Below are 18539 nucleotides of genomic sequence, written 5' to 3' on the forward strand. Positions count from 1 at the left end.
CTCAGTTAGCACTGTCGGATAAACCTTTGCATCTGCCATATCTGGGTGTGTTAAAGGAAATCGGCAGAGGAGACATGTACTGGTGTACAATGTGCAGGCACAGAAGTTGAAGCCCTACCATCGTATGCAATGTCTGCAGCTTGCAGACATCTCCAAACACCATGGTGTTCACATCTTATGCTAGGCATGCACCTGAATAATTACATACTTGCCTATTGCTCCATCAGCTTGATTTCTGAAGCATGTTTAAAACCTCCAGAGGATTTTTTCTTTGATTAAAAAGATCATAGGCCCACGTGGCAGCATTAGGTCACAATGGCAAAATAAATAAGCCTGTCAGAAGAAGTGATGCAGAGGCCAGGTTTCAGTGTGTGTAATGCTGCAAGCCTGTTTATTGATATATTACACACAGCATCAAAAAAATTCTGTTTCAGGTACATTAAAGTTAATATTTTTGATGAACATTTCATGATAATTTTTTTTTAAAGTATACAGAGAGTTTGCATAAAATTGAAGTACAGATTGTGAAGACAGTGCCCTGACCCAGCTCCCAAATGTAACATGCCCCATTTAGCGAACAGTAGCAAATTGTTCTCTAATGCATTCATTACAGTAACAGATGAATCGTGGATGAAAATGGGGAGCTGCTTCCTTGAGGAATTAGAACGAATGAGCAGCATAAATACAAAGTAAACAGTTTGCTTCTTACAACTCATTATGTGCATGTGTCTGTGTGTGTATGAGAGTGAGTGTGTGAGTGAGAGAGTGTGTGTATGTGTGAGAGTGGATGTTTGCATGTGTGTGAGTGTATGCATATGTGTATGAGAGAGAGTGTGCGTGTGTATGTTGTGTGTATGTGACAGTGGGTGTGTGTGAAAATATGTGTGTGTGAGGGTGTGTGTGTGTGAGAGAACATGTGTGTGTATGTGTGTGTGGGAGAGTGTGTGTGTTATATGTATGTGAGACTGTGTGTATGTTGTGTGTATGTGAAAACGGATGTGTGTGAAAGTGTGTTTGTGTGTGTGCCTGTGTGAGTCGTGAATGTATGTATTTGTGTGTGTGTATGAGAGCATGTGTGTGTATGTGTGTTTGTGAGACTGTGAATGTATGTGTGTGTGTGTGTGTGTGTGTGTGTGTGAGAGAGAGAGACCATGAGAGTGTGTGCATGTGTGGGTGAGTGTGTGCTTGTGTGAGTGTGGGTGACAGTGTGAGTGTTTGTGGGTGTGTGTGAAATTGTGAGTGTGTATATGTGTGTGTGTGCACATGTATGTGAGTGTATGTGTGCATATGAGTGTGTGTGTGTGCATGAGTGTGTCTGTGTATGTATGTATGTATGTGTGTGTGAATGTGTATGTACATATGTGTGTGTGTGTATGACTGTGCGTGTGTGTATGTGTGTGTGTGTGTGTGTGCGTGCGTGTGTGTTTGGGGTTTGATTGTCAATGGCAGATTCTCTGAGGATATGTGATTTCAATCAGAGGTGTCAGAAAGATTGAAGATTTGATTTATACCAAAATAATTAGCAGTGATTCTGCACAGTTTCTGATCACAATTTGCACCAGAAAAAACACAGAATTTTTTTTGTGCAGGTGAGGTGCTACGTGATATTTAATATCGCGAAAACTAAAATATATATTGAATGAACTGATGTAATCAGTTAAATGTTGATCGTAAAATATTGGCAAGTATATATATATTTTATAAAAAAATTTCCATATTAGTTTTCTAAGGTACAAATATTACATGGACATTTGCTTCATAATAGGTTAATTTCACTGGGTTACCCGCAAGCCCACTCAAACAAGTTTAAGAATTTCCTTTTACAAAAAGCAATCTTGCACCTTCACTCTTCTGTTTAAATGTTACGATTTATGTTACTCCAAAATTACCGCAGATAGTGGCCAGCCAGAAATCATTCTCCGAGTGATCACTAAACCTTTTTAAATGCCTGGATCAATAATCATATTTTATCGCAATAAAATGCACGGGAGGACATTACTCTGGTGCAATAAATTATTCATCGGGAGAATATGGGCTTCATTAAAGTTTGGACCTTTTGTCGTGCTAAAAGGTAGTCTTTTATTTAACCCATTCACAATATTACTTTCCCTATCAAATGATTGTACTGAGTAGGTCTGTATTTGGAACATTAAAGATCTCTTCCTGCATGGCCATAGACAGTTTGCTAATGCCAGCAATTGTTGCCAATAACAGAATGAAATCTGTTTTCTTGTGGCATGTCCAAATCCAACCCCATTAAAAAAAATCTGGGCCATCCCTAGCATGCACGTGGGAAGAAGAACTCTAAATGTCTGGCAAATTAAGTGAGCTCCTCTCTGCCATGCAACTCAGCACAGACTAATAAGCTGGTGTTCATCGTTAATCCCAGAAGACACTTGTTTAACTGAATGCTGTACAATTAATAAAACCAGCACATGCCACCCCAGCTAATGCACAGCGATACACATGAGCGGCAGAACTCTGGGGATGAATTAGATTGGAAAGCATAAGACAGTTCTCATAACAGTGGATTGTTAGTTAAAAAAAAAATTGCAAACATTTCACAAAAATCAAATCAACCTAAGGCTGAACTTGAGCCCCAGATAGGTTTAAAGGTAGAAAATGCTGGAAATGCTCAGCAGATCTGGCAGCATCCATGGAGAGAAGTTTCAGAATTTTGTCAGAATTGAGAAACTCTTGAAATATAATAGAATTTAAGGAAGCAAAAGGTGCAAAGATGTAGTAGGATGGAGGGCAGGGGAGATTAAGTAACGTAGGGCGCTGGCTGGGATTTTCCAGTCTCGCTGCAGTGAACGGAGATTTGGCTGAGCACCAAATTCTCCATCTTCACTGCAGCAGCAATGGGGTGTGAACAGTCAGTATCACACCCATAAGGTCAGATGGTATAAAGTCATAAGGGTGGTAATGGGAAAACTAAAGAAAGCGAAAATGTGTCCTGAGGGGTGTGGATAGCAGGATAGCAGTGGTTAGAATGCAAAGTAAAGGAATAAACAAAATAGAAAAACTAACCAACAATAAATACAAATGGGAGCAGAGGTTACGGTCTAAAATTGTTGAGGTCAATGTTGAGTCCAGAAGGCTGTAAAGTCCCCAGCTGAAAAATGGAGGTACTGGTTCTTGAGCTTGCACAGGGCTTCTTAGGAACACTGTATTAAGCCAAGGTCAGGAAGGTCAGAGTGGGGCGAAGGTGGTGAACTGAGATGGCAAGCGACAGGAAGCTCAGGGTTGTGTGTGTAGACTGAACAAAGATCTTCCTCAAAATGTAACCCAGTTGCCTTTGGTCTCTCCAATGTAGAGGAGACCCTGTCATGATCAGTCAATAAACCAAATTGTGTGGAGTGCAAGGAAATTGGTGATTCACTTGTCGAGTCCCTTTGAAATGTTGAAAGGTGAAGGGAAAATCCATCTGGTGGTGGCGGAAATGGAAGAGGAGAGATAATTATTGTGTTTTTTTTGAAGTATGGCACTAATATATAGGTGGCATGGTGGTACAATAGTTAGTTTTGTTGTCCCACAGCGCCAGGGATCTGGGCTTGATTCCCAGCTTGAGTCACTGTCTGTGCGGAGTTTACACTTTCTCCCTATGTCTGCGTGGGTTTCCTCCGGTGCTCCAGTTTTCTCTCACAGTCCGAGCAGCGTGCTGGTTAGGTGCATTGACCCGAACAGGTGTGGTGACTAGGGGATTTTCAGAGTAACTTCATTACAGTGTTAATGTAAGCCTTACTTGTGACACTAATAAATAAATAAATGTTTAATATCCTTCATATTTTACCGCAACCAAAAAAAAACAAAAGGGCACAGAACATAACTGCTGGAAAGATTAGATTCGTAAAAGCATCATCTTCAGGTTTGCTGATTCTGACCTCAACTTGTGCTTAATGACTGTGAACAGAGGATTTTTTTTAGCCTGGAATAACAAAATCCTGATTAAAATTTTGCCAGTCCTCTTTCTCATCATTAACAAATGCAGAAACAAGCCCCTATACATCACAGCAGTGCAGAGCTTGACATTTCGAAGCAGCTTGATTGAAAATAAGACTTGCTAATGACCTAATTTTATTTTTAAAATAAACTGAATTTGGACAGGTTCCTATACAATACATTTCGTAACTCACTGAAGGCAACCTACATGGAACAGAAATACTTTGCTCATTTGTAGGTAATTGGGTTAGGAAGCATGCACGGGGTGGCAACAAATGGGAGCTATAATTTTATTTGGAAGAGTTAAGCTCTTTTCAGAATCTCTGGTTGCAGATGGCATTACATATATCCCAGAACGTGTTATTATTTAGTGCAAAAGTAATCTTCAAACTAAGCGACATTGAATTTTAACCAATCCATATTTCCACGTCTTTTCATAAACCACGAGTTATTGCTAAAACATTTAGCAAGACACAGCAGATGCTGGAAATCTAAAACAGGAACAGTAAATTGCTGGAACCCCCTCAGCAGATCAGATACATTGAACGGGATTTTCTGCACATCCTGCTGTGTGTTTTGCGGCAGCCATTAACGGGCGGCAGGATCTTCTCGTCCCGCTGTTGACAATGTGGGTTCCCTGTTGAGTGCACCCCTCGCCGCAGGGAAACCAGTGGCGAGGGTGCGCCGGCCGTCAGCGGGACTGGAAGATCCCGCCAGCTCAAACGGCTGGAAAATTCCTGCCAATATCTGTGGAGAGAGAGCAGAACTTGTTTCAATCTGACTGAAGATCACCGATGCTGGAATGTTAACTCTTATATTTTGCGAGAACCGGATGTCTCCTTCCATCGTTTTCCTATTTTATTTCAGGGCAAAGTTATTGCTCATGATGTTAACAGACAGAGGCATTCCTTAGGAATTAACCCACTTCAAATAACTGGGTTAATGTCCCTGTTAGAGTAGAGGAACATCACACAGACAAAGCCAGGCAGATGTTCAACTTTTTGCTGCCTTGGTAGATTTCAACCAAAATTACACTCACATTTCTGCACTCACTGACCTACATTTAGGGGCATTGAGTTTAAAAATTGGCAATTCATGTTGCAACTTTATAGAACCTTAGTTAAGCTTCACTTGGAATATAGTGTTGAATTCTGGTTGCCACACTACCAGGAGGAAGTGGCGGCTTTGGAGAGGGTACAGAAAGGATTTACAAGGATTTTGCCTGGTATGGAGGGCATTAGTTATGAGGAGAGGTTGGAGAAACTTGGTTTGTTCTCACTGGAACAACAGAGGCTGAGGGGCGGCCTGATAGAAGTCGCTTTGACCAGGTTTTACTATAGGCCCCTAAATAGTTGACGGGAAATTGAGGAGCAAATATGTAAGGAGATTACAGATAGCTCCAAGAAAAATAGGGTGGTAATAGTCAGGGATTTTAACTTTCCCAACATTGACTGGGACAGCTATAGTACTAGAGTATTGGATAGAGAGAAATTTGTTGAGTATGTTCAAGTGAAATTTCTCATTCAATATGTGGATGGTCTGACAAGAGAAGGGACAAAACTTGACCTCTTCTTGGGAAATAACAAAGGGCAGATGACAGAAGTGTGAGTGAGGGATCACTTTGGGACCAGTGACTATAATTCCATTAGTTTTAAGATTGCTATGGAGAACAATAGGTCTGACCTAGAAAATAAAATTCTAAATTGGGGAAAGGCCAATTTTGGTGGAATCAGGCAGAAACTTTCAACAATTAATTGTGAGAGTCTGTGGGAAGACAAAGGGACGTCAGGTAAGTGGAAGGCTTTCAAAAGTTTATTAACCAATGTTCAGGGTTCAGAGTGAAGGGCAATGCTGGTAGAAGTAGGGAACTCTGGGTAACTCAGGATACTGAGGCCCTGGTCAGGAAGAAGAAGGAGGCACATGACATGCATTGGCAGCTGGGATCAAGTGGATCCCTTGACGAATATAGGGGGTGTAGGAGTAGAGTTAAGAGAGAAATCAGGAGGACAAAAAGGAGACACAAGATTGTCTTGGCAAATAAGGCAAAGGAGAATCCAAAGAGCATATACAAATGCAGAAAGGGCAAAAGAGTAACAAGGGAGAGAGCAGGACTTCTTAAGGATTAACAAGGTCATCTATGTGTGGATCTACAAGAGATGGGTCAGATCTTAAATGATTATTTCTCATCAGTATTCACTGTTGAGAAAAGCATGGATGTTAAGGAACTTGGGGAAATAAATAGTGATGTCTTGAGGAGTGTACTTGTAACAGAGGAGGCACTGGAAGCCTTAAAGACCATCAAGATAGATAAATCCCTGGGATCTGATGAAGTGCATTCCAGGACACTGTGGGAGGCAAAGGAGGAAATTGTGAGTCCCCTAGCAGAGATATTTGAATCATCGATCGTCACAGGGGAGGTGCCTGAAGATTGGAGAGTGGCAAATGTTGTACCTTTGTTTAAGAAGGGCTGCAGGGAAAAGCCTGAGAATTAGAGGCCAGTGAGCCTCACATCTGTAACGAGTAAGTTGTTAGAAGAAATTTTGAGAGACAAGCATTTAGAGACACAAGGACTGATTAGGGATAATCAGCATAGTGTTGTGAGTGGAAAATCATGTCTCACAAATTTGATAGAGTTTTTTAAGGGGTAACCAAGAAGATAGATGAGGGCAGTGTAGTTGAAGTTGTCTACATGGACTTCAGCAAGGCCTTTGACAAGGTACCTCATGGTAGGTTGTTGCATAAGATTAAATCTCACAGTATCCAGGGTTAGATAGCCAAATGGATACAAAATTTTTGCCACTCAAGTGGATAGAGTCATGAAGAAGGCTTATAGTATGTCAGTATTTATTAACAGGGGGTTTGAGTTTAAGAGTCGTGGGGTTATGCTGCAAATATACAGTACCTTAGTGGTGAGGCCACATTTGGAATATTGTGTAAAGTTCTGGTCACCTCACTATAAGAAGGATGTGGAAGCATTGAAGAGAGTGCAGAGGAGATTTACCAGAATGCTGCCTGGTTTGGAGGGTATGAGGAAAGGTTCAGGGAGCTGGGGCTTTTTTCTTTAGAGCGGAGGAGGATGAAAGGTGACTTAATAGAGGTTTATAAGATGATGAGGGGGATAGATAGAGTGGACGTGCAGAGCCTATTTCCTCGGGTGGATGTAGGGGGCATAACTATAAGGTTCATGGTGGGAGATGTAGGAGGGATGTCCGAGGTAGATTCTTTACTCAGAGAGCGCTTGGGTGAGGAATGGACTGCTTGCTGTGATACTGGAGTCAGACACTTCAGGAACTTTCCAGTGGTTATTGGATAGGCACATAGAGCACACCAGAATGATAGGCAGTGGGATAGCTTGGTCTTGGGTTTGGACATAGCTCGACACAACACTGAGGGCCGAAGGACCTGTACCATGCTGTACTGTTCTATGCTTTATGTTCTATGTTCTACGTTCTATGTTCTAAAATTGACTTGATGACAAAAGACAGATAATGATTGTAAGAGGGTCGTTTTTCAAACTGGAGAACTTTGACCAGTGGTGTTCCTCAGGGATCGGTGCTGGGTCCACTGTTATTTGTCATTTATATTAATGATTGGATGAGAATTTAGTAGGCATAGTTACTAAGTTTGCAGATGACACCAAGATTGATGGCATAGTGGACAAAAAAGGTTATCTAGGATTGCAATGGGATCTTGATCAATTGGGCCAGTGAGCTGACGAATGGCAGATGGAGTTTAGATAAATGCAAGGTAATGCATTTTGGTTGATCAAACCAGGACAGGACTTTCTCAATTAATGATAGGGTTTTGGGGAGAGTTATAGAACAAAGAGATCTTGGGGTATAGGTTCATGGCTTCTTGAAAGTGGAGTAACAGGGTAATAATGTGGTGAAGAAGGCATTCGGCATGCTTGGTTTCATTGGTCAGAACACTGAATACAGGAATTGGGATGTCTTGTTGAAATTGTACAAGACATTGATAAGGCCACACTTGGAATACTGTGTACAGTTTTGGTCATCCAATTATAGAAAGGATATTTTTAAACTGGAAATAGTGCAGAAAAAAATCATTAGTTTGCTACTGGGACTTGACGGTTTGAGTTATAAGGAGAGGCTGGATAGACTGGGCCTTTTTTTCTCTGGAACGTAGATCTTACAGAGGTCTATACAATAATGAGGGGCATAGATCAGCTAGATAGAGAGTATCTTTTCCCAAAGGTAGGGGAGTTTATAACTAAAGCGCATAGGTTTAAGGTGAGAGGGGAGAGATACAAAAGGGTCCAGAGGGACAATTCTTGACACAGAAGGTGGTGAGTGTCTGGAACAAGCTGTCAGAAGTAGTAGTAGAGGTGGGTACAATTTTATCTTTTAAAAAGCAATTAGACAGTTACATGGGCAAGGTAGGTATAGAGGGATTTGGGCCAAATGTGGGCAATTGGAACTGGCTTCGGGATTAAAAAATTAGGCATTATTGACAAGTTGGGCCAAAGGACCTGTTTCCATGCTGTGAACCTCTGACTTTCTGTCTCTATGACTCTACAGCATTGCGAAGGGTATGGATAGAGTGGATAGTCAGAAGCTTTTCCCTAGGTATCAGAGTAAGTTACCAGGTGGGATAGGTTTAAGGTGCAAGGGCCAAGGTTTAAAAAAAAATACAAGGCATTTTTTTTTTACACAGAGAGTGGTGAGTGCCTGGAGCTCACTGCTGGGGCAGGTAGTGGAAGCAGATATGATACGAATTTTAAGGGATAGCTTGATAAATATATGAATGGAATGCGAATAGAGGGATGTGGTCCCAGAAGGGTAGGGAGTTTTAATTAAGTCAGGCAGCATGGTCAGTGCAGGCTTGGAGGGCTGAAGGGCCTGTTCCTGTGCTGTAATTTTCTTTGATCTTTGTTCTACATTGGCTTCTGGTCTGCTGGTTTTGCCTCTATTGTAATATTATCATACTTATGTTCAAATGTCTACCTGGTCTTGTCTGCTGCTGACCAGTGTAACCCCCCCCAATCCTACAATCCTTCCAATTGTGGCCTCTGGGACATCCCTGATTTAAATCATTCCGCCATTTGTCACCACATCTTCAGCTGCCTGCACCCTGAGCTCCGGAATTCTTTCTCTGAATCCCATCTCTGAATATATCCCCTTTCTCCTGAAAGATGCTGTTTAAAATCTATCTGTCTGATGAAACCTTTGGTCACCAAGCCTAAATCTTCTCTGCATCTTCACATCAAATTTTTAACATGAAGTGCTGTAGGAGATGTTCCTACATGAAAGGAGCTACATGAATACAGGTTGCTGCTGCTGGTTTCTCTAATGGGTGACTGATTTGCAACATCACATGTTACAACCTGGCATTGAGTTGGAAACCTCTCCCAGTTCCATTAATATTGGGTAAGAGACTCTTTCGGAGAGTCAGTGCAGACTTGATGGGTTGATTGGCCTCCCTCTGCACTGTAGAAATTCAATGGAATTCTAATTTTGCTTTATAGAATCCCTACAGTGCAGAAAGAGGAAGAGGCTATTCAGACCATCGAGTCTGCGCCGACCACAATCCTACCCTGGCCCTATCGCCAAAACCCTATGCATTTACCCTAGCTAGTACCCCAGATACTTAGAGGCAATTTAGCATGGCCAATCCACCTAATGTGCACATCTTTGGAGTATGGGAGAAAACCGGAGCACACAGAGGAAACCCACGCTGATACTGTGAGAATGTGCAGGCTCCACATAGACAGTGACCCACTGGGAATTGAAGCCGGGTCCCTGGCTCAGTGAGGCAGCAGTGCTAACCACTGAGCCACCGTACTGCCCATGCTGTGTCACCATGCCACCCATGTTTATTGATAAAACAGAATGTAGGACTTAAAAAGTGACATGGAGATTTTATTTTTTGGCCTCAGTTTGCATCACTCAAAGATAAAGCCCCATCGCAGACATAGCACACAGCTAAACAACATTTTTGCATGCCTTTATTTTCTTGGAGAATAATCAATGCCATAATGTCTCTGAAATATGTTATTTTTCCTATTAAGTGCCATAAAACCATCATTGCACTATTATGGAATGTCAGTGCAATAAAATTACAAGTACCAGTTCCCCTTCTCCTGTCACAGACAATGACACTTCATGATAAATGCCCAATAGTCCCAACACCTATATTATTTTGCAAAATAAGAAAAATTATGGAACAAAAATAAGGCCACTCAGCCCATTCTTCTTGTGCTTCCACAACAACCTTCTTGCATCCCATTTTCTCTGCTTCTTTTTATAACCTTTTTCAAGTTTCAATCTGGGCCCAATTAAACCAATGCAATAACTCTACCTGCAATGATTATATTCAGCAATCAGTCTTTCAATCTTACCTGATGGCAGCTATTGCAAGATATCTTTAACGGTACAAATACAGGAAGAGGCCATTCAGCCCCTCTTGCCTGTCCCTCTATTCAGTTAGATTATGACTGATCTGTATCTTAACTCAATCTAGCTGTCCTTGTTCTGTTTACTTTCCAAATTCCTTCATACCCTTAATACTCTTGCTTAACAAGAATATTAAGATAATCCTTCATCATTGATGATGGCCATGATGGCCACTCACCTGATGAAGGAGCAGCGCTCCAAAAGCGCTTGATACCAAATAAACCTGTTGCGCTATAACCTGGCACTGTGAGGCCTCTTACTGTGCTCACACCAGTCCAATGCCAGCATCTCCATATCAGAACAAAAATCTAACACTCTCCTCTTTGAAATTTCCAATAGCTGTCCAATTTTGAGGGGTATATTTTGGATTTCTACAAATGGAATTTAATGTCGGCAAATGTGAGGTTGTCCACTTTGGTAGGAATAATGGTAGGAAGGACTATTACTTATATGGTGAAAAACTGCAGCATGCGACGGTGCAGAGGGACCTCGGGGTCCTTGTGCATGAGTTGCAAAAACCCAGCCTACAGGTGCAGCAGGTGGTCAGGAAGGCAAATGGGATGCTGGCCTTCATAGTGAGCAGGATTGAATATAAAAGTAGGGAGGTCTTGCTGCAGCTGTATAGGGCACTGGTGAGGCCGCAGCTGGAGTACTGTGTGCAGTTTTAGTCGCCGCACTTACACAAGGATATTTTGGCCTTGGAGGGAGTGCAGAGGAGGTTTACTAGGCTGATACCAGAGTTGAGGGGGTTGAACTATGAGGAGAGGCTGAATAAACTAGGCTTGTACTCGTTAGAGTTTAGAAGAATGAGGGAGATCTCATTGAGACATATAAGATGATGAATGGGATGGATAGGATAGAGGTGGAGAGGCTCTTCCTGCTCAGAAAGGACAGTAGGACTAGATGGCACAGCCTCAAGATAAAGGGGGGGGCGGTTTAGAACGGAGTTGAGGAGGAACTTCTTCACTCAAAGGGTGGTGAATCTCTGGAATTCTCTGCCCGTTGAAGTGGTGGAGGCTGCCTCGCTAAATATTTTTAAGACGCGGGTTGATGGGTTTTTGATAGGCAAGGGGATTAAGGGTTATGGGGAGAGGGCGGGGATGTGGAACTAAGCCACGACAGATCAGCCATGATCTTATTGAATGGCGGGGCAGGCTTGAGGGGCTAGATGGCCTACTCCTGCTCCTATTTCTTATGTTCTTATGTTCTAACCCCTGATGTGAAGTGTGTTGCCTCGGAAATGTCCGACTCTAGTTTTAAGATGAGTAATCCCTTGCCGCAGCTGTATCCATCTTACACAACTCAGGTTATGTCAGTGCTTTAAATTCTCTTCTCGACACTTGCCTGGGTGAGCTATTGGAATGACTGGATATCAGAGTTGATTAACTCACTCACCCACCCCCTCACTCTCAAGTTCTGAACAATTCAAAGTGATGCTTCTTGTTGCTGAGGATGGTTATGCTTCAGCTTCATAGAACCCTGACAGTGCAGAAGGAGGCCATTTGCCACACTGAATCTGCACCAACCACAATCCCATCCAAGCCATATCCCTGTAACCCCACGTATTTACTCTGCTAATCCCCCAACACCAAGGGTCAATTTAGCATGACCAATCAATCTAACCCACATACCTTTGGACTGTGGGAGGAAACCGGAGCACCCTTCTTTTGCTTTCTTTACATAGCACAGCCTTAGGAGACCAGTTTAATCCAATTACTGATTTGTTATTGCTTGATCAGCCCAGTTACAAAAGATGACCAGTGGAAAGTTGCAGGATATACTGCACTCAGAACTCTATCAGTTGATAAACATTACTGTGCCAAGCTTGATTAAAAGATGGCAGCCTTGGCTTCATCTACATCAGGGCCTGGGACTCTGCTAGGATATTAATCTATCAGTCCCCACACTGAAGTTTCTTTCCATGCTCTGCTTGAATTTCTGCTGATTTCTGATGAGCTTTTTCTCATTTGACTCCTTTTAAACCTTATTAGCCAATAAAACATTTGCTCAATCAAGGCCCACACCACCATTTTCCATCAAGTCACCTCTCATTAACCACACTTACACAGAACATATTATACACAGAAATAGAAATATTGTTCAGCGTTACCATATCACATCTCGTGAAGTCTCTAATTGACAGTCAATCAGTTGCAGTATTTAAGTTCACTTCTGGTAAACTGACGTAGACATTTCCCAGAATTCTTACAGAATGCAACTCCAGACAACATTCAAGGAATCAGAAAAAAGTAGTTCTCTTGATCATGGTCCCTTCAACGATCGCTCCCTGAATCACAGACTCACACAGGCAACATTGTTTACCATCTACATCACTAAGGCTCCTTTGACAACACCTTCCAAGCATGAAATCTCTACCACCTGGAAGCACAATGGCAGCAACTACCACCAACAGTTTTCCCTCCAATTTATGCATCATCCTCAAAATATATCATCCATTTCATCGTCATCAAAACCCTGGAATTCCCAATATTAAGGTGTACGTGTGTGTGTACCTTTCACCACAGAGCAATTCAAGAAGGCGGCTCACCCTTAACTTCTCAAGGTCATTCAGATCTGGACAAGAAATGCTGACCTTGTCAGTGGCACTCGCACCCCATGAATAAAATTAATAAAAGCAACTTTAGTCTACACAAGTTGTCCTTGTAATATAATCCATTTGGTGTATCGTTCTGGGGAATTGGCACTGTAGATGGTCAGCATCTTTTCCCGGAGGTAGGGGAGTCTAAAACTAGAGGGTTTAAGGTGAGAGGGGAGAGATACTAAAGGGTCCTGTGGGGCAATTTTTTTTTCACAGAGGGTTGTGAGTATCTGGAACGAGCTGATAGAGGCAATAGCAGAAGCGGGTGCAATTTTATCTTTTAAAAAATCACTTAGACTAAGCTAGCGGGCAATGGGGGCTAGCTTGTTGGTGAAAACTGGGCGGCATGGACAAATTGGGCCGAAGGGCCTGTAAACCTCTATGACCTCCTCCAATGCTAGTTGATTCTTCCTGAAGCATGCTGTCCAATATTCCCATTCGGCCCTCCCCAGCGAACTGGCAGCATTCTCTCTCTATGTGATGTCAGTGTTGTAGCTGTTTCTTGCAGGAATGACTGAAGCAAACAATAGTGTGTCAGGTAGGGTGGTTGTTAGGGAGATTTTCATAATAAATTCCCAGGATTGCAAAATTGTTATGGCCCATTGTGTTTGTACTGGCTTTCCAAATGAGCATTTGTTGGTGATTTAGTAGTTTTTTTTTGTTTTCATTGCATATCACAACATACCAGCTTTATTCAGGCACCATTAGCTGGTAGTTCCCTTCCTCACACCACCATAACACGGAACTACATTCTCGTTCGTTCATTGTCACTGCATCAAAATCCTGGAACTCCCTCCCTAACAGCATTCTGGGAGCATCTGCCTCTCCTGAACTGCAGCTCACCACGACCTTCCCAAGAGTAACTGGGGATGGGTAATGGATGCTGGCCAAGCCCAGCGATGCCCACATCCCTTGAATGAAACAAAAAAAAGCAGACTGCCAATGTGATGGCAAAATGCCAAGACCATCTCTGAAAATCCAATTTCTGTTATCACTTTGCAAAGGGGCAGAAAAATATTGGGCTCTCAAACTTGTTCCCTCTTCATCGATGTAATAATGGAAATGCATTCATGCTAAGAATTAGATACTGTAGAAGTGTACTGTCTATTGAGTGTATGTCGCTTAAAGCTTGGAATTTTCAATTAACTTAGGGTGTACAATTTTCTCTTAAACTGTTTTTCTGCCTACATCTATTAGTATTTTTCACTCTCCTAGGACTGCGCTTAGACACACATTTAAATAGTAACATTGCTGCGTAAATACCACATTACTAAAACCCACCTGTTTATTTATGCCATCATATTGCAATCATAAAATCAGAGACTCGTAGAATCCCTGCAGTGCAGAAGGAGGCCATTTGGCCCATTGAGTCTGCACCAACCACAATCCCACCCAGCCTTATTCCCGTGTTTCCAGAAAGTGGGTTTTGTCTTTGGATTCTAGATCATTAGGATTCCTTTCTCAAGCTTCCTTTCTGGGCCTCCTCTTGCCGTCAGATGTCCTTGAAGAATTGTGTCTCTTCAATCAGGAGGTTGTTTTCTGAGCAAGGGTCTCCCAGGTATTGACGTCTTTGTTGCATTTCTTGAGATAAGGCTTCAGATTGTTTTTGAAGTGCTTCCTTTAGTCTCTTCTTGTTCAGGAGCCTTCCTTGAGCTGGGTAAAGAAGTTTTGCTTTGACAGTTGGAATTCTGATGTCCACGCTGTGCCATTCAATTCGATCATGTCTTGTACTTCCCCTCCATTTGCCTATATTTGACCCATGCCACTGAGTAGCTTTACTGAACAAGTATATTTTCCCATGCTACATCCTGGGAAAATATATGAGTGATCCAGCACTAATCAGTGATCTGTTATACCATACCCCACATAACTACAAGTCTCCTCACTCGAAACTGACACACATTTTTGAATGAAATTGATTGTGAACACTTCAGTTCATTGAAGGACAGGTCTACAACAAGGCAAATCATATTACAATCCAACTCAGAATTCTGCCTTCTGTCCAACTTACAGTTGGCACCAGGAGCATTTTTGATCCCTAAGCTCCTGACTTTCATCTCGATTGAGCCACAACTTGAAACCAAGCACTGAACTGCACAGAATGTCATGCCATTGCAACTTGAAGAAAAAAAAATTGAGGCAATTAATTCCAGATGTAACTTGAAGTCTCCAGTCACCAATTATTTCTTATTGGTCTGAATGCTTGCTTGCATCTGTAGAGCTCACTTTACTGAGGTTAAGAAATAAAGTTTGGCATCGGTACGACACCTTTCATAGCCTCGTGAAGACCCACATACTTTCCCAACCAATGGGGCACGTTTGAAGTGTGGTCATTGCAGTGTTGCAGGAGGGGCATGGCAGCCAATTTCCACACAGCAAACTCTCATAGACAGCAGTATGATCATGCTCAGATCATCTGTCTCAGTGTTGCTGGTTGTGGGATAAATAATGGCCACAATACCAAGGAGTATTCACTTTTTCCTCCTTGAGTGGTATTAAGTCTTTTATAATTAAAAAATGCTGAATAAATTCAGCAGGTCTGGCAGTATTTGTAGAAGGAAAAAGTTTCTACCTTTCTACATCTGAGGAAGAATCATATAGACTCAAAAGGTTAACTGATTCCTTCTCCACAGATGCCGCCAGACCTGCTGAGCTTTATCCAGCACTCTCTGTTTTCATCTCAGATTTCCAGCATCCTCAGTGTTTTGCTTTTATTTGCCTTTAACATCCAGTCAAGAAAATGGTCGGAACATCGGATTCATTTTTAATCTGAAAGATAGTGCCTCCAACAATGCAGCACTTCCACAGTGCCACATTGGAATGTCAGCTTAGTTTATTTACTGCCATCTCTAAGCCCCAAATTTGTAAGTTGGGGGCAAGCGTGTGACCTATACTAAGTTAACTAAGGTCAAGGTTATTACAGAAGGTCAGGGGGCATGGAGTTGGGGGTAGGGTGTTAGCATGGATAGGGGATTGGCTGTCAAATAGGAGGCAGAGAGTGGGGGTCAATGGGTGCTACGGATTGGCGGTTGGTGACTTGTGGAGTGCCCCAGGGATCGGTGCTGGGGCCTCAGCTATTTACCATTTATATAGATGATCTGGAGGAGGGAACCGAGTGTATGGTGTCAAAATTTGCTGATGACACCAAGATTGGTGGAACAGCAAATTGTGCGGAGGATGTGGAAAGTCTGCAGAAGGATCTAGATAGGCTGGGCGAATGGGCCAGGAACTGGCAAATGGAATTTAATGTTAGCAAGTGTGAAGTTGTCCACTTTGGTGGGAATAATGGTAGGAAGGACTATTACTTACATGGCGAAAAACTGCAGCAGGCAACGGTGCAGAGGGACCTTGGGGTCCTTGTGTATGAGTCGCAAAAACCCAGCCTGCAGGTGCAGCAGGTGGTCAGGAAGGCAAATGGGATGCTGGCCTTCATAGCGAGGGGGATTGAATATAAAAGTAGGGAGGTCTTGCTGAAGCTGTATAGGGCACTGGTGAGGCCGCTGCTGGAGTACTGTGTGCAGTTTTGGTCGCCGCACTTACGCAAGGATATTTTGGCCTTGGAGGGAGTGCAGAGGAGGTTTACTAGGCTGATACCAGAGTTGAGGGGGTTGAACTATGAGGAGAGGCTGAATAAACTAGGCTTGTACTCGTTAGAGTTTAGAAGAATGAGGGGAGATCTCATTGAGACATATAAGATGATGAATGGGATGGATAGGATAGAGGTGGAGAGGCTCTTCCTGCTCAGAAAGGACAGTAGGACTAGAGGGCACAGCCTCAAGATAAAGGGGGGGGCAGTTTAGAACGGAGTTGAGGAGGAACTTCTTCACTCAAAGGGTGGTGAATCTCTGGAATTCTCTGCCCGTTGAAGTGGTGGAGGCTGCCTCGCTAAATATATTTAAGACGTGGGTAGATAGGTTTTTGATAGGCAAGGGGATTAAGGGTTATGGGGAGAGGGCGGGAAAGTGGAACTGAGCCACGACAGATCAGCCATGATCTTATTGAATGGCGGGGCAGGCTCGAAGGGCTAGATGGCCTACTCCTGCTCCTATTTCTTATGTTCTTATGTCAATAGCCATGACAAAGAATGATTAAAATAATTTTTACTGAGAATTTCAAGACCCAAGCCTTTTCGGGTGTCTTCAAGTATAATCTTGGTGTACAAAAGTGAAAGATGATCAAGGGGAAAAATTATATTGCACCCAAAAACTGGGTCAATTCAATGAAAATCAGAAAGGAAAGGTTGTCCAGATCATTCAAGGAAACAGGTTGAGGGCACCAAGGAAAATTAACTGGAAACACTTAACAATTGGCACAGTAGACAAAGACATTGGCTTTATAGACAACCATTAAGAGTGATCGCTCTGATTAGATGGTTCCCAATTCTTTTATCGGATATTTGATCTATACACGCTTGAGTTCAAAAACAAAGACAGTCACGCTGCAGTGCTTCCTATGCATGTGTATATAAAAAAGAACAAAGAATAAAGAACAAAGGGAATGACAGCATAGGAACAGGCCTTTTGGCCTTCCAAGACTGCACCAACTATGCTGCCTGTCTGAACTAAAACTCCCTACACTTCTGGGGACCAGATCCCTCTATTCCCATTCTAATCATGTATTTGTTAAGATGTCCCTTAAAAGTCACTATTGTATCTGATTCCAATATCTCTTCAGGCATCCAGCTCTAGACACTTACCACTCTCTGAGTAAAAAACCTGCCTTGTACACCCCCTTCAAATCTTGCCCTTTGCATTTATAATAAGTTTTATCATGAAGGATATGTGTCATTTGGCATTATAAATTTAAATCTGCATTACTTGAAAAGAAACCTTTGTGTCTGTGTTTCAGCACATCCATTATTTCTTTCCCCATCTTCTCTAAACCCCTGTTTGGTTGTTTGTAGTGAATGGCAAATGCACTCTTGTCTCTGAGTCAGAGAGTCCTGGCCTCAAAAGACCTACTCCAGAGATTTGGGTGCATAACCTAAACTGATTCTCATGGTGCAGTACTGAGGGAGTGCTGCACTGTTGCAGGTAATTTTTTTAGCATGGAACATCAAAATGAAGACCTAGTGTTCCCTTCAGTTGGATGTATAACATTTCTCTATTCACACTGTATGAGCAGGGGAGCTCTCCCTGGGTGCCCAGGCCAGTTTATCTCCTTCAATCAACATTTCTGAAAAAGTAGATTATCCACTGTCTCTGTGGATTGCACACTTTCATGTGATGGAGATGCTGGCACACTCTGATGAACCCTGTGTGATGCCATCAGGAGGTCCTTGCCAGATAAGGCCACCCACCACAGTGCGGGCTGAGGGCTGGGAGTGCGGTGGTTGGTGAGTTGCCACCCAGAGTACAGTCCAGGAAGCGTAGAACAAGGTGAAGTAAACCTGTCTGTCTCATCTGTTGCCAAGGTGGAAGAAAGCTGCCACTGGAAAGGTTGTCCCAATCCTTGCCGGTTCAACTGATGACTGAAATCTGACTACCATCCCTTTACAAGGGCAGTTGGGGACAGGCAATAAAAGATTGCCTTTCCAGTGATGCTCACACCCACACAATTAAAGAAATATCAAGAGACACTTGGGC

The 18539-nt window shown here is 42.6% G+C and overlaps 1 protein-coding gene across 1 annotated transcript in view; it reads right to left on the minus strand.

Annotated features, from left to right (window-relative positions):
- Positions 1-413: 413 nt before the first annotated feature.
- Positions 414-18539, minus strand: part of slitrk4 (SLIT and NTRK-like family, member 4) — a 41314-nt gene continuing 23188 nt past the window's right edge. Inside the window, exon 2 of the mRNA XM_080187806.1 lies at positions 414-4689. Coding sequence (XP_080043932.1) covers positions 4661-4689 — 29 coding nt within the window. The 3' untranslated portion in view covers positions 414-4660. The remainder of the gene's footprint in view (positions 4690-18539) is intronic.

This window comes from Carcharhinus amblyrhynchos, chromosome 4 (assembly GCF_965287045.1).
Source record: "Carcharhinus amblyrhynchos chromosome 4, sCarAmb.v2.hapA, whole genome shotgun sequence".
Taxonomy (NCBI): domain Eukaryota; kingdom Metazoa; phylum Chordata; class Chondrichthyes; order Carcharhiniformes; family Carcharhinidae; genus Carcharhinus; species Carcharhinus amblyrhynchos.